The following is a 16,776-nucleotide window of genomic DNA, read 5'->3' on the forward strand; positions in this document are numbered from 1 at the left end:
CTTTTTAATCCTTACCTTCCATTTTAGAATCTATACTGTGTATTGGTTTCAAGGCAGAAGATCAGTAAGAGCTAGGCAATGGGGGTTAAGTGACTTGTTCAGGGTCACACAACTAGGGAGTGTCTGAGACCAGATCCATTACTTTCTTAAATCTAGACAATCAACAAAACAATATAGAGGGTGTCAGGGATGACAGGGAGTGAATAAGTCAATTTCCCAGGGCAGAAGAGCAGGAAAGACTAGACAATAGGGGTTAAGTGACTTGCCCAGGATCACACAGCTGGGTGGTGTCTGGGAAGAGATTTGAACCCAGGTCTTCCTGACTCCAGGCCTGGCTTTCTAGCCACCTAGCTGTCCCAATAATAATAAATAAATAAATACTAACAACAACAACAACTGGCATTTATTAGCACATAAACAGCATTTAAATTTTCTGGTTTCTATGTGCTAAGCACTGTGTTAGGCACTGTACACACATCTCAATTATGGGATGGAGGAGGCAGCAGAGACGGACCATTTATTATCAGTGTAGCTGCTCTCTTAGGTGTAACCTTTGGAAAATCCTTATTAGAATTTTTGAGCAAGGTTCGTCCCAACTACACTAGGCACAACCTCTCCGAGAAAAAGAAAAAAAAAAACCTCTTGACCACAGGAGGCGCTGTGTTCAGAGGCTTCGGCTCTGTCAGACCTCTCAAGTCCTGCCCTCAACCTCTGCTCGCCTCCGCGATGCGCATGTGCGGCTTCGCGGATTGGCCGCGCGCGGGAGCCGTCGTGCCGGTGGCGGGTCCCGGCGGCGGGAGGAGTGGCCGCGGCGCTGGCTGGCTGGCTGGCTGGCAGGCAGGCAGCGAGGCAGCGAGGCAGCGGGCGGGCGGTCGGAAAGATGGCGGCGGCGGCGGGCGCGGGCTCTGGGCTGCCGGGGCCAGTGGCGCAGGGCTTGAAAGAGGCGCTGGTGGAAACGCTCACGGGAATCCTATCCCCGGTGCAGGAGGTGCGGGCGGCTGCCGAGGAGCAGATTAAGGTGCTGGAGGTGACGGAGGGTGAGTGAGGCCGGCGTAGCCCGCCCGCCTCGGGAGGGGCCCGGCACGGGGCGTGCGGGACCCCCGGGAGGCGGGATGTCTGTCTGCGGAGGGGAGCAAGTGATCTCGGAAGGTGTCAAGGGCCAGGCCGCCGTCTGCGGGGCCTGCGCTGCTGTGACAGGATTCGAAGCACACGGACCATGGGCGATGTCCCCCCAATTCCTGCGGAGGAAATTAAATAAGTTGCCCCCCGACCCTGTCCCTTCCCCTACCCACGGGATGCTTCTGGAGCTGGAGTCCTGATTGATGCACACCATCCAGCCGGGAAGCCCCTTTCCTGTCCCGACTCCCCGTGTGATTAGCATCCATTTTTAACGTTGGCATGCTTATTTCTGAAGTCTGGTCCTAGGAACACCTTCTCTGAATCCCCCGCCCTCTGGGATACTCGTTTATTGCTCATAAAGACCTTCACTCGAGTGGGGAAGGCAGAGAACTTAAAAATAGCCCTGGTTCAAATGCCAGGCTTAAAACGAGGGTTCCAGAGGCTCTGTTAATTTCCTATCGACTGGTTCTATTGTGCCTGCCATCAGGATGTCTAGCCAGTTTGACAAAGAGGCATTTTGAGCTTGAAACCATACTCAGTAGAAGGGGGTAGAAATAATCTCTTGAGTGTATATATATGTACACACACACATATATATATACACATATATACACACACACATACATACACACATGGTTAGTACCTTAGCCGGGTGGTGGATATAATAATATTGAAAAACCTATACAAAAAATCAAACACATTTAGTGTAGCATCTCTTCCAGAATATCAGGGTTAGAGGATTCCTCGGAATTTTTTCTAAGAACTAGCCAATGGGAAAATCTAGCCTTTAGCTGAGGGCTCCTGAGAACCACCAGGGAGTAGTAGGATAGCTCAACAGGGTGAAAGCTATGTATTCACATAGAGAACCTTTATGATGGTTCCCATACCAATTGATAAGCAGTATAAGTAGCGCTCCATTATAGGCTTTAGTTTTTCATAGGCACTGGATCTGTATTGGGAAAGCTCGATGAAATATTTTTTTTAGTTTGGTATCTATTTGATGTCACAACTGGTTAGACTCTTCTCTCAGACAAGGAGAAACAGATGGCCTTTAAGTTTGTTGCCAGTAGACTTAGAAAATGAGGAGTTGTAGTTTCAGCCTTTGGAAACAAGTATTTTAAGCATTATTTCCATTAGTTTGTTTGTTTGGGGGGTTTTAATGGGATATTTCTTTCTTTGTTGGTATTGGGGAAGATAGTAGGATTTGAACTCTACTTAAAAGCCAATTGAGGAGGCACCTAGTTGGCTCAGTGGATTGAGAACCAGGCCTAGAAACAGGAGGTCCTTCGTTCAAATGGAGCCTCAGACACTTCCTAGCTGTGTGACCCTGGGCAAGTCACTTAACCCCATTACTGTTTTTACTGTCCTGTGTTTTCAAAGCAAGGAAACTAGGTTTTTCTTTGAACATTTAGGGCCAAGTTACCATTGGTCAGAACCGGTACCTCTACGAATGACTTTTCTGTTGCTTGTGATGCCCCGTGTATGACTTGAACCCTTCCTCATAAACATATGTTAAAATGTCCAACAACTCCATTGGGGTCTTAATCTGTCCAACTATGGCACCCTCAAAAAGGTCTTAATTGAACAGAATTGCTCTTAAACTATCAAAATCATTTTAAAGCATTAGCCCTCCACTTCCTGTTGCTTTGGTACTTGGAACAAAATTCAGATGTCTTCAGTGGTACTAAAGTTATTTTCTGTACAATTTGATAGGAAGGTGCTATGAAAAAAGGCATGATGGTTTTATAGGATGTGACCTATTATTGTTGTGTCTAATGGCAGTGTGGTATATGGCTTAGATGTTTAGACTACCTGGAGATGTGGCACAGGTGGAGCTATGGAAAGTGGCTTGTATTCTTTTGGGAACTGTTTTTAAAATGAACTATTTTGTTTTTTATCCTTCAAACTCAGAAACAAGAAGGCAAATTCCGCTTTTGTCATAGTTCTTGGTGTACCTTCTTTGGAAAAAAGACTGGTGGTAGAAAAACTGTACCCTTTCTTAAAACTCAGGATCCTGTCTCTCCTTTCCCAACCACTGCTGGCATTGGAGCAAACCACTTTGCCATATAATCCAGATATCTCAGAATGTTCACTCTATGCCAGTTTTGTAATTGGTTGATCTGCTCAACTTGAGCCAATACTTTGTTACCTGTTTATCATTGCCCTCTTCTGAGTAAGCAGATAGCACCTGACTGCTCAAGTCTATGATATAGCCAAGTATGTGGGGGTCGCAGTAATGAAAAGGATAGCTCAAAGATCCTCTGTTTCTATCAATCAGTTGAAGGTCTGAAGTGAGAAACAGTTCTTTCAAATAGTATCCCTCTGAAGATGCTTCAGAATGCTGTTATTTCTGTCATAACAGTGCACAAGGATTCTTGTCTTCTGCCCTGAAAAACGGGTTAACAGTTTTCCTTAGAACTTTAGTGATCTTACAGTATAATCTAGAAATTAGTTACCTTTTGAGTTCAGGTCCTTTGATCTTTTTCTGCCTCTACAGGAGTTTTCTTTCTCCTCTTCCCTCTCCCTCCCCACAAATTATTAGATCAAGTAAAAGCTCAGAACAGGTATGTCTCAGGTTTTTTTTCAGTCCCTTTGTCCTCTTAGATAACTTTTATGCCAATCATTATGTTGCCTCTTCGATTAAAGTCTGGTTCTTGAACTTGCTCACAGCCACTTCACTTTTGATATTCTCTGCCTTCCTGAGCTTCCAGGAGCCCCACCATATTAAATCTTCTCTCTCTCTCTCTCTCTCTCTCTCACACACACACACACACCCCCCCCACACACACACACACACAATAAGGCTCCCTAATATTGTGCTGTGGTTCACTGAATTCCATTTCAATGTTAGGAAAAGTTATTGGCCACTTTTGTCAGCTATTCAGATGATGAGTGAGTAAGTAGGATTTTCAATTCATTCCCTTTCCCCCAAACCTATTCTTCCTTCAGATTTGCCTATTGGTATTGGGGCTTCAACATCCATCTAGCCTCCTAATGTGTAATTAATTCAATTCTTCAGCCTCTCCTCATCATCTCACCTCTTAGCCAATAAGTTGTCAAGTCTTGGTAATTATATCTCCACACTATTTTTCAAATCCCGCCCCCATTTTTCCATTCAGAGCCATCACCCTTTTTCAGAACCTCATCATCTCTTGTTTAGACTATTATAGTAGCATTCTAATTAGTGTGCTCACTTTCAGTCTCTCCTCTTTCCAATCTACCTTCCATGTAATGGGAAAAGTAGTTTTAGAATATAATTCTGTCTACCACTGTCCTTGCTTGAGAACCTTCAGTGGCTCCCTGCTGCCTCTAGAATAAAAAACAAACTTGTCAGTTGAACATTTAAAACTGTTCACAACACGACTTCTGCCTATCTTTCTGGGCTTGTTTTCTTTTCCCCGTGTTACTTCCTTTTATGTATCTTCAAGCACCTTGCTAAGAGGCAGTTTGACAGATTTAATAGAGGCACTGGCCTTGGAATTAAGAAAACCTGGATTCAAAGGCTTAATAGCATTGTGACCCTGGATGAGTCATTTGGTGTCTCTATGCCTGTTTCCTAATTTATAAAATGAAGCAGTTGAATTCTAAGGCCCCTTCTATTTCTAAATCTATGAACTTATGATCATGCATTCCCCCATTTTAGTCCTAAGTGTCCTACTTAATGTTTCCCTAACTCAGCACTATTATCTCCCACCTCTGTTCCTTTTCACAAGCTGCCTCTCTTTTTCCATGAAAGCTAACTCATATATCATCTATGGGAAATTTTTTCCTGATCTCTTTAGTTGTTGATATTTTTTCCCTTCCATCTTTGTATTCCTAACATCAATACAGTGACTTACATATAGTAGGTGCTTAATAATGCTTTTTAGATTAAATTCAGTGAAATGCTTCTCAAGGAATGCCAACTGCTGGAGCCCAAAGCATATTGTGGTCTTTTAACCTGCCTCCTATCATTTCCAGGGAAACAGCTTTCATATAGTTAGTTGCCTAATTTTCCAGAGTGGGACGTAATTCTGAGGCCTCCAAGCTGAGATAGTTCCTATATGGAAGAAATAACTGCCCCAGCCCCCATAACCATGTTTCATTTGAGCTAACTTCACAACCTACAACACATCTAGGGAGTTAGGTATTCTGGGAAGATTTTACTGGGCCAAGTATGCTGCTCTGTTCCTTTATTTCCTTGGATTGAAGAAGGCCTACCAGATCAGTCAAAGTATTTCAGTTAAAGCCTATATAACTGAATGAATCACAGAAGGAAATTCTGTTGGAAGAATCATTCTTCACTCTGACTAAAGAGTTCAGTAGGTCCTGTGCTGCATAAGAGCTCAGCTGATATTTCTGGAACAAGTAGCTTCCCTAAGATCACTAAAATTTTGAGTTCTGTCAGTGAAACTTAATAGAATTAGACGTTTCTCAGAAAACCAATACACTTTCATAGCTGTGATTGTGTTTCTCTTAATGACGTGGTATCTATGGATACTGAGAAATTGTGAGCTCACAAGGTTGTCTTAATTGTACTCTTAATCTCATGTTCTCCACTAGACTATATTGACTCTTCCACTCTGTTGGCAAGGTTGAGAGGATATCATCCTCTTTGGGCTTTAAGTCAACTTAGCTGGTTTCTTTTAGGTCTTAATTCATTCCTATCCTATTTTCTCCATTCTTCTCTAAAGCTATCATCCCAACAAAATTGAATGGAGAATCTTTCTTGCCATCGCAAACACTGACTCTCTAAATCATAAAAGCATAGCCTTCATTATGTAGACTGATCATCTTTCCCATATTTCTTTCGGTGGTTTTCTTCTATCAGAAAGGTTGTAGCCTTTTCCTTGTGATCTGTTGGTCATTTCTGTCTTGATTCCTTATTAGTCATCGGTCCCTAATGCTTCACAAGGTTGAATTCTTTCTTTCCTTCCCCTGTACTATCTACCACCATAATATTGGGGGCCATTGAGGGGGTGGAAATAGCTCTCCCTCACTTCTCCTGGCTCTTAGTTGGTGCTCAAGATACTGGAGTATTGATTTCCCTATCTTAGCTGCCTAGAGAGATGATCCCTGCCGGTTGAGCATTTGCTTTCTGGTTTTCATGGGCACTTTTCTGGCTCTCTTGCAGTGTAGCGTAAGCATTGTCCTCCTGCGAAGGGAGCCCCTCAAGGATCCAGACGCACTCCTGGGCATGTGGCGGGCACCGAGCCGAGCGGAAGGCGGCCTCGCTCGGAGAAAGGCCAGTGGTGGAGTTTTCTTTTTCCTTTCAGCTGTGGTTTTGTGGTGCCCCTGCTTCCTAGCCCCTATGGGAAAGATGGAGCTACTCTAGGACTCTGCTTAGAACTCCCCACCCCTAGCCCCTTCTTCCCTTATCTAAGCCCTTGTACAATTTCTCCCGCCAGTAGTTGACTAAAACTCTGATTGTCAAAGTACTACCCAGGCCTATGTCTCTGATAGACCCTGAAGGCCAATAGTGTTTCTTAATTTGTCCTCCACCTTATCCTCTTCCATTCTCTCCTTTGCCCTTTCCTTTATAAATAAATATTTAAATGGAATGTATTTGCCAGGTAGTGGGGAAAGGAGAGAAGTGGCAATATGGATGACAAGACTGACTAGAAAGTGATTAAAGAGACAAGGAGTTTGAGAGATGACAAAGGACAGTTTTTAAAGAGAGATTAAGGAAAGGAGATTGAGAGGAAGAACTGTGAGTCAGTGTGTTGATAAAAGCTGTAAATGAAGCCTCGGGTCAGTGTTGAAACCAAAACTAGCAGATTGGTGCTATTCTCATTTCAACCTAGCAGAATTTACTCAAGATAATCAAGCTCCTTAATTCCATCCAACCCAATTGGGAATGTTCTCTTTTAATTCAGTAATTTGATATAGTTCAAACCACATTTTAATCTTGATTGCTAAAGGACTGAAAGTCAGACAAATAGCACTGTATACTAGCCTTAGATGTGACCCCCCCCTTGCCAGGGATAGAGAGGCATTTCTATATCCTTTTTTCCTACCTTCAAGTAATTCCATTGACATAAATACAGATCAGTAACTTTAAAATAAAAAATCCTGGTGCCATTATTTCTACGGTTTGCTTTAGTTGTAACAGTCCCTCTAGAAAACACTATGGGCTCTGGTTAGCTAGTACCTATAAGCTTTATTTTATCTCTTTTAATAGGAATCTCCAGTGAGCAGGAGCATGTTTTAAAATAATGTGGAAAAGGCATGTTGCATTTATTCCTGGTTTCATTATTTAAGAGAACTTAAAGTTTTTAAGCTAATCCTTTAAATTCTCCATGCCCAGGTTTTGTTTTGCAGAGCTGAGGAGACACCCAAGAAGATAACTATGTAACAATAACAATAAAGCATAGTTAGAGATTACTTTGTAATTTCCAAACATTCTGCTCGTGATAACCCTGAGGTTATCCTCATTATATTGGTAAACCATCTCAAGTACATAGATGTAAAATGCTCCGAACACAATAAGTATTTAGTAAATGTTTGTTGAATTGGGCTAGCAAAGCCAAAGGCTAGGGCATTGGACTAATTCCAGTGGGCTTTCCAGCATACTGGGCTGCTGCTTCTGTGATTCTTCCTTAGAGCCCTGTCTGCATAATTAGTCACTAGGATTCACTCAGTTACTGAGAAGTATATAGTAGAGTAGAAAGTTCACTCCCTGAACCTCAGTCAAGGAATCTTGGGTCCTGATCCTGCCTGGCACATTCAAGCTGTGAGAATCTGGAAGAGTTACTTATTCTCTCTGGACCTTAGTTCCCTCATCTGTAAAATGGGGATAATAATTCCTGTAGTGCTTTACTTTATAAGGTGGTTGGGTGTATCAGATGAGATAATGGATGTAGAGTACTTTACAAACCTTAAGATTATACATGTATATATAATTCATTTTTTAATATTAAAAACTAATATTTTAACAAACAGGAAAAGATTTGCAGAAAACAAACTTCTTAATCAGAGAGGGTGGAATCACCACACTTGGGCACTAATTACACATTCCTAATTGTATTTAAAGGGAAGGTAGAAAGAGCAGTAAAGAAAATGAGAAAGGAAAGCTGTAAGATTGAACCAGATATCTCTAGAGATATCTAGCTCATTCTGGCAATGTCACAGTTAGTTATAAGGGCATTAAGAAACTGAAATACAGGGTATCTGGAGGAAGAAAATGTAACAACAGCAACATAGAAAAAAATTAGATTTTATTAATGTCCCAAAAAGGGTAGCTAAAGACTATTAATAATTTCTATCTGTGCACCCGCTCTCCTATCTGCAAATTTTTATGGATGTAATCCACAAGGCAGTGGTATCAGGGAATATGTTAACTTTCACAAGTAACAGTCATTAATGGACTACATCTTTACTATTTCACAACCAACTAGAAGATGTAGAGAATATAAGGTCCTGTTGTGTTTGTTTTTGTTACTTACAAAGAAGCATTTGATTTAGTAGAAGAGAATGCTGCCAAATAGGCACTTTTTCAACAAGGTGTCTCCCATCCATTTATCAAAATCATTCAAGATATCTTGGAAGACATAACAGAAATAACTATTCGTTTTGTTCAAACCCACCCTCTGATAAATATTAAAGGGGTGTTAAAACAGAGAGACATATGCTTGCCACAGCTATTTGCCAGAGAAAATAAGAAGAGAGTCATCACAGAATCCAGATCAAAGAAGGGATTCCCTATGAATTAAGAGGGTCCTCTAGTTGTTCCTGATTAGTGATGCAGTGATCTTAATTGCTTCAATCCCTAGAATATTGCAAAGCCTTTTGAAAGAGATCTGTAATCACTCAGATTCCACATAGGTGAAACAGCAGGTAAATGAAGAATTCCTGTTATACTGAAACATGTGAAAATATATTTTATCATGCATCTGGATATACACCCTATAGATCTTGTCCATCAACAGAGGGAAAAAAAATAAACTGGGAAGCATGTAGAAAGGACTGACATGAGGAATTTTTTATTTTTTATTGACCCCAATCTTTCCATAAAAGCAAAGGCTCATTTTTAAAATACTAACACTCAGGGCCGCTGGGTGTCTCAGTGGATTGAGACCAAAACCTACAGACAGGAAGTTCTGGGTTCAGACATTTCCTAGCTGTGGGACACTGGGCAAGTCACTTAATCCCAATTGCCTAGCCTTTACTGCTCCTCTGCCTTGGAATCAATACCCAATATTGAGTCTAAGATGGAATGTAAGAGTTTAAAAATTAGTGTCTCACAGAGGGCAGTGAAGAGGCTGCAACATTTAACCAATGAGGAATTCTGAAGAACAGAAGTAAGAGACATCTTTGAGAAATAATATAATAAGAGACAATGTGGTCAGATGGCAGGGGGAAAAAGATTATAGGTGAATGACCAGAGTACAGAAAGCAAAAAAAGGCTCTAGTGTGTTGTTTGGACCAGCCTCATGTGAGATACTTGTGGGGTATGGATAAGAGTGGCATAGGCAGTTGCAGGCATAAATGTATTGCAGTCAATATGGTTGGAAAGAACTCCCAAATCCTTAAGATTATAGATCTATTTAATTATTCTGTAGTAGCTGATAGTCCTAGCATTGTAAAATGTTGGGGATTAGGGTGGGGGGTTCATTTATGATTTGTGATGAAGGAAAGAATGAATGGGAAAATTGACATTTGCCCTTGGGATTCTCCCACCCACTCATCTGATAAGAGTTTATATCATTTAGTTTTCTTAGGTTTCCAAATCATTTTTTAATTCTTTCTTGGTATGTTGAAGGTTCTAATGAAACCCATGCCATTTCCCTCTTTTCTAGTTATGTCTTTCTTAGGAAACTAATGGTGATTTTTTTTTCTCTTTCAATTGTTCTTTAAAAATAGACTACCTTTTAACAGTCTTGTTTCCTAAGTATAGGGGCCTTAATTTCATTACAAATCCATTTATATTTTATTTTATTTCATTTTTTTTTTAGCCCTTACCTTCCATCTTGGAATCAATACTGTGTATTGGTTCCAAGGCAGAAGAGTGGTAAGGGCTAGGCAAAGGGGGTTAAGTGACTTGCCCAGGGTCACACCGCTGGGAAGTGTCTGAGACCAGATTTGAACCTAGAACCTCCCATTTCTAGGCCTGCCTCTCAATCCACTGAGCTCCCAGCTGTCCCACCTCTCCCCAACCTTGATATTTTAAAATAAACACAAACCCAGTGAATGCCCAAGTTTTGGAGATACGCATCATTATTTCCCATACCAGGCTTTTCATTGCTGGTATAATGTGGACTCTTACTATAAGTGACTGTTCTCATTACCCTCACTCAAGTCTCATGAGAAAGGAAGCAACTTGACAAGCAGGGGTTGAGATCCAAACCCAAGACATTCCTCTGGCTGCTTTCTGTAGTGCTTAGATAATTGCTGTGTCTCTGAATACAAGTATCTTGAAGTGAAGCACTCACATAATCAACTGCACTTGACCTTTGGGGGAAGGGAAAGGGAAAGGTTGTGATGAAAAGAAGCCCACTTTTTCTACCTTTTATAGAAAGTATTCTAGGATGTTAAAATTTAATTGTAGTTTGTTTTGTTTAGTTACAGGATGGTTGGATAAAAGCAGATAGTTTGCTCTTCTTCCCACAATGCTTCATTGTTATCCTCATCACAGTGTCATGCCTGTATATTCATCTAAGAGTGTAGTCCTTCTGTCTTGGTCAGAACTCCTCACCTTTAGCTCAAGGAGATTGATTTCCAACCAAACAAGTCTAAAGCTGTGCAATTTTCTGACTTCCTTACCACTGAAAGTTTTGTTTTTCCTAAATGTTCATGTATGTTTTGTCTTCAGATTTCTTTTGGACAAATGTGTTTATTCTTACTGTAGTTCTCCTGTTTTTCTCAAATGCAAGCCTAATCCTTATAATAATGGTTCCAAAAAATTGTGCCACTTCTAGAGTTATTAAAATCTGAGTCAAGTTGACCCACCCCAAAATGACTTATGTTTGGGGGGTAATGTTGGGAAGGATTTTACAAGAGATCACATCAGGGCATGTCAGAAATGTGCAGATACACCTATCTGCACCTTTAGGACCAGATACACCTATCTGCACCTTTAGGACCAAACTGATTCAAACATGATTTTTTAAATTCATATAATGAATTCTGTCATACTTTCAAAGATAGTATAGAAACCAATGAAAATTCCTATTCTTTTGGACAGATTTCATAGTTATTGTTTAGCTAGCTCGTTATTCTCTTGCTCAAATTGACTTAAACGTTTGGTACCTGAGGACTCTCTCTAAATTGCATTCAATTCAGCTGTCTAAAATCATTTTCCAAATGTCTGGCTTTTAGCCTAAAATCTTCCTCAGGTAAGTTTGCTTCATGTGGATGACAGCCCTTAACTAGACACATAAATGTGTAGACTACATTGATAAGATTATTTCTAGCAAATAAAATGAGTTTTAGAAGCCTAAGGAATATTTTTTCCAGTTTTTTTCCCTTTTTTGTGTGTGCTCTCATCATCTGGTACAGTTATGGCAAAACTTTTAGAGATGGAGTGCCAGGCCTCCCCACCCCAGAGACCATGTGCTGTGCCCCCCCCCCCAAGTGCCAGGCTCATCCTACCTCCCTATGCAGGGAGGGAGAAAGTGCTCCCATTGGGCATTTGGGTGGGTGAAGTGAGGAATTTCCCCAGTGAGTGTAGAGGGGTGAGGAGAGTGGCTGGAGAGCTCTGTTCCCCTCCAGCTCTGCTACCTGTGAGCCAACCACCTTACTCCCTGTGCACTCCCATTGGGCTGCTAGGCAGAGGGGCTGGTGAAGTGAAAAAATGCCCTCAGGCAAGGTGGAAAGGGGGAGGGGAGCAGCTCTGCCAGACTCCCTCTGCCTTTCTAGCAACAAGCTGGGAGATGGGGGGAGGATGCAGTGGTCACATGCCCTCAGAAAGCCCTCTGCATGCCATAGGTTTGCCATCACTGATCTAGGTATATGCTTGAAAAGGAGACTGACTTCTTTAATAATTCAAATTTCTTTCTCTTGTGGTATTCTTGCTAAAAAAAAAAATGCCTTCTTTCTGCCAAAGTGAGATGATTGGTACCATAGGAATGCAATTGTAGCTATTGTTAAGTTTTTAACCATAGATCTCAATCCTCTAGCTAGTCTTTGTAGTAGTCTAGTTACTTGAGATTAAGATATCAAATACTACATGTAACAAAAGAAGTATAATAATCATTTTAATATAGACTTTTTAAATGCATAGTTCATTTCATTTATTTATTTATTTGTTTGTTTGTTTGTTTATTTATTTATTTTGTGGCCCTTACCTTCTCTCTTAGAATCAATACTGTGTATTGGTTCCAAGGCAGAAGAGTGGTAAGGGCTAGGCAATGGGGGTCAAGTGACTTGCCCAGGGTCACACAGCTGGGAAGTATCTGAGTCCAGATTTGAATCCAGGACCTCCCATCTCTAGGCCTGGCTCTCAGTCCACTGAGCTATCCAGCTGCTCCCTACATAGTTCATTTTAAATACATATGCAGCATAATCCACTATTGGGGGTTTTGGTGCTTAATGAATAACTCATTTTAACCATGTGGACAGAAACACTGGTCAAGGGATTTCAAGGGTCTAGTTAGAAGTAATCAGCCCTCAGGCTTCCAACTAAAGGCCTTCTAAGTCTGAAAGGCTGCCTGCTCCTAATTCTCAGTTACCCAACTTGAAATTGTGATGCACTTTTGAGTTTTTCCTCCTCTATCTCTACCATCCAGACAATTAAATTTTTTATAATTGTCACTTTGCAAATGGGAATAAAGTCCACATTTAAACTTGGGGACAGCATTCACTGTATACCAATAGAACCATGCACAAACACAAACTGAAAATGCTTGGATTTTTTAGAGCACTTCTATTTTTATGACCAGGCTTGTTAACTACTTATCCTTTCATTCTAAACCAGAGCTAGATGCCCAGAGCTTCTTTCTGATGCACAGTCATCTAATCTCTGGGGGCATACATGTGTTTAGTTAACTCCTATACTCTGTTTAGAGTCATCTTATATTAGAAATATTTATTACCTTAGAAGAGATAAGTCTACATGTACAGTGGTAGAAACAGAAGACCATACTGGCATTGCTTGCGGTGATTCCTTCCTGAACAACCTACTTTTCTCAAGCTGAAGTATCTGAGCAGCAGGTTTTTACCCCTAAAAAAGAGGGGCTAAACTATTTACTGAAATCCTTTTTGTTGCCATCAGAGTTAATTCTCAGTAAGTTGTCATGTCATTTCTTATATACTCTTAGACTAATGAGAAACTTTTTTTCTTTTCAGAATTTGGAGTTCACTTAGCAGAACTGACTGTGGATCCACAGGGAGCATTAGCCATTCGTCAGGTAAGCCTAGAATGGTTTTACTTTTCTCAAATGATTGAATCTTCTTGTGGAAAAAAGAGAAACTAAAAGGTTGATTTTACAAATACATAGAGAATTTCATATTAGATTTGTCTGTGCTTCCATGTTGTGGGCAGAAATCCGTATGAAGTAAGAGGGAGGGTGTGTTCCCTTTATACCTTATCCAAACCTTCGTGGAGTGAATTAGCTTGTTTCCTTTCCAGTTGGCATCAGTCATCTTGAAACAGTATGTGGAAACCCACTGGTGTGCCCAGTCAGAGAAGTTCAGGCCTCCTGAAACCACCGAAAGGGTCAGTATATTTATTATGTTTGGCAATGGGGGAAGGTGTGTAGAAACTTTCTGTTTTGAGAGATTAGGATGGAAAATCCTCTTCTACCCTGCAAAGTTTTGGAAACTGACCCAAAAGAGACTTGAGGGAGGGAATTGTTCCATTGGGAAGAATATTGTTGTGACTTAAATAGCAAATATCTTAATAAGTTGTTTGACAAACTCAATCTAGATCTTTCAGACACATATGTCATGTGGCATTTAAAAAACATTCTGTATAGTTCAAGATATACACAATGTAACTTGGAAAAACCACATTGGGCTAGATCTAAAGGGAGGATATTTCTTACAGGCAAAAGTTGTTATCCGAGAGCTGCTGCCCAATGGACTGAGGGAATCAATTAGCAAGGTTCGTTCCAGTGTGGCCTATGCAGTATCAGCCATTGCACATTGGGACTGGCCAGAGGCCTGGCCCCAACTCTTTAACCTGCTGATGGAGATGTTGGTGAGCGGAGATCTGAATGCTGTTCATGGAGCCATGCGAGTGCTGACAGGTACTAAAGATTTACCTATGCAAAGTCTTGTTCACGTTTTCCAAATCAAACAGAAGTATTTGCCCAGGGCCCTGTGGAAGGGATCACCAAACAGAATTGACCTTGACTCTTATTCATCTCCAAGATTCTCTCTCTGTATTTGTCCCAGTTCTAGACACTCTTTCTGGGTTATTGTCTTCTGTAGCTATTATTGTACCTGCTCCCTAGGGACACACTCATCTCCCTTCCTTTTACAGATGAGATATAGAAGCATCTCTTTTCCCCTTAGTTCAGCCAACACACATTTGGGATTTTTGCAAAGGAACTCTTAATAGCAAAGTAAGAAGTCATGATAAGTCTATATAGAAACCACCAGATTTATAGAATACAGACCTGTGAGTATCTCACCAATAGACCTTGGCTATTATAGCTTAGAGAGCACCCTTCTTTTGTTCCTTTTTCATCACTTCAACCCTAAAAAAGATGCCTAAACTTTTTTTAAAATTGTATTTAATTAGTCAATTTAGAATATTTTTCCTTGGTTACAAGAATCATATTCTTTCCCTCCCCTGCCCCCACCCCTTCCATAGCCGGTGCGCAATTCCATTGGGTTTTACATGTGGTCTTGATAAAAAACCCATTGCCATATTGTTGATGTTTGCACCAGGGTGATCATTTAGAGTCTACATCCCCAATCATATCCCCATCAATCCATGTGATCAAGCAGTTGCTTTTCTTCTGTATTTCTACTCCCACAGTTTTTCCTCTGAATATGGATAGTGTTCTTTCTTGTAAATCTCGTAAATCCCTCCGAATTGTTCTGGATCACTGCATTGCTACTAATAGAGAGTCCATTACATTCAATTGTACCATGGTGTTTCAGCCTCTGTATATAATGGTTCTCCTGGTTCTGCTCACTCTGCATCACTTCCTGGAGGTCGTTCCAGTTCACATGGAATTCCTCCAGTTCATTATTCCTTTGGGCACAATAGTATTCCATCACCAACATATACCACAGTTTGTTCTGCCATTCCCCAATTGGAGAAGATGCCCAAACTTTTAAACCTTCAATTTACCTTTTGAGTCCCAGTTTTATTATCGGTATGAGAGAGTTAGACTCCATGAACTCTCAAGTTCTTTCAGCTGAAAATGCTGTGCTTTCTGAATGACAGACTTCTTTCCTAGAACCTTTTGTCAGGAATTGTCTCTAGAAATTAACTCACCTCTGACTAATCATCTCCTCTGGGAGTACTCTTAACTGCTTGGGTCTCACTCTCATCAGCTAGAGGAGAAAAAAGACTTCATTATCTGGCTCTAGGAATTCTTCCCTTGAGGGTAGGCCATCTTGCATTGACACAGAGGATGTCTCTTTAGCTTCTCTCTTGAACAGCAAGCCCTTGGAAGATCTGACCTCACTTCTGACCTCTTAGGTTTACCTGTTTGGTTGTTTTTCGTTTGGTTGCCTTTAGCTACCAGCCATTTAGTTGTGAATTCTGACCCTTGATAGAGCAGAGCCTCTTTAACTCTTGTCTAGGTTAATGTCTAGACCTAGTCTTACTAGCAGCCATGTGGCTTCAATGATAGTTACTATTTTCCCCTGAATTTTGTAGTTATCTTGTGAGGTCCCTGATATCCAGAAGCAGACATTTCATTTCTACCTATTTTTTGAAACCTCTACAGTAGGACCCCTGTACCCATGGAGGATATATTCCAAGACCTACAATGGATGGATATAAGAATACATTCTGGCCCCATATATATGTGCTCTCTCTCCACTCCTGCCTCTCAGCTAAGCACTCCTCGGCCTCCCATCCCCCTATACTCCTCTCCCCCCCCACCCCCCCCCAAAAAAAAGTGAAAATGAAAACAGAAGAAACTCCAGCTGATGGCAGACTGCTGCTCAGGGCTGCCAGACCTTCATGGTTGCCTGCAGATAATGGAAACCAAGGATATGGGGGGTAGGGGGACTATTTATCTCCCTTTTGAACTGGGTACTGAATTCTTATTTCTTGTCTGAGATTCTTTCTTCTGTACTCTTTTGCAAAGGAGAGATGACTGATAGATCCTTAGCCTTTCTCAGCTCAGGTTCAGTTCTGTCTGTTATCCTAGGTTCCCTTTCAGACTACAGTTTTACTTAAGTATCTTAAACATAATAACAGCATGATAGTTCCTGATTGAGGAAATGAATTAAAGCCTCATGGTCTCCCAACATCAAAACTACTCCCTTCTTATCAGACTAAGAAAAGAGAAAGGAGATTGTATACTTGAGCTGCAAGTGAGTTTGAAGAACCTCCATTGCTATTAACTAAGAATAATATCTTCAACACGGATGTCTTCCATCATATTATTTTGTTCTCCATCATCCAAAGAAAAATACCAAAGAACACCGCATCCGGTTATAATGGAGAAACTGATTGGTGTGGTAGAATGAAAAGATCTGGAAGTTAAGCAATCATTCCCAGTTCTACTGCTTACCAGCTATATGATTTGGGACACCTGGCTCTCTTAGGCT

General features: G+C 41.0%; 1 protein-coding gene across 2 annotated transcripts in view; it reads left to right on the forward strand.

The window, feature by feature from the left end:
* Window positions 1-781: 781 nt before the first annotated feature.
* The window catches only part of IPO9 (importin 9), a 34,910-nt gene continuing 18,915 nt past the window's right edge, over window positions 782-16,776 (forward strand). The window contains exons 1-5 of one of the 2 annotated variants that reach the window (XM_056815729.1): window positions 900-1,037; window positions 6,233-6,343; window positions 13,384-13,445; window positions 13,667-13,753; window positions 14,084-14,285. In XM_056815729.1, coding sequence (XP_056671707.1) covers window positions 14,225-14,285 — 61 coding nt within the window. In that variant the 5' untranslated portion in view covers window positions 900-1,037; window positions 6,233-6,343; window positions 13,384-13,445; window positions 13,667-13,753; window positions 14,084-14,224. Of the gene's footprint in view, window positions 1,038-6,232; window positions 6,344-13,383; window positions 13,446-13,666; window positions 13,754-14,083; window positions 14,286-16,776 lie in introns of both variants that reach the window. The other variant, XM_001368665.4, reaches the window with a different exon arrangement.

The sequence above is a fragment of the Monodelphis domestica genome, chromosome 2 (assembly GCF_027887165.1).
Source record: "Monodelphis domestica isolate mMonDom1 chromosome 2, mMonDom1.pri, whole genome shotgun sequence".
Classification (NCBI taxonomy): Eukaryota; Metazoa; Chordata; class Mammalia; order Didelphimorphia; family Didelphidae; genus Monodelphis; species Monodelphis domestica.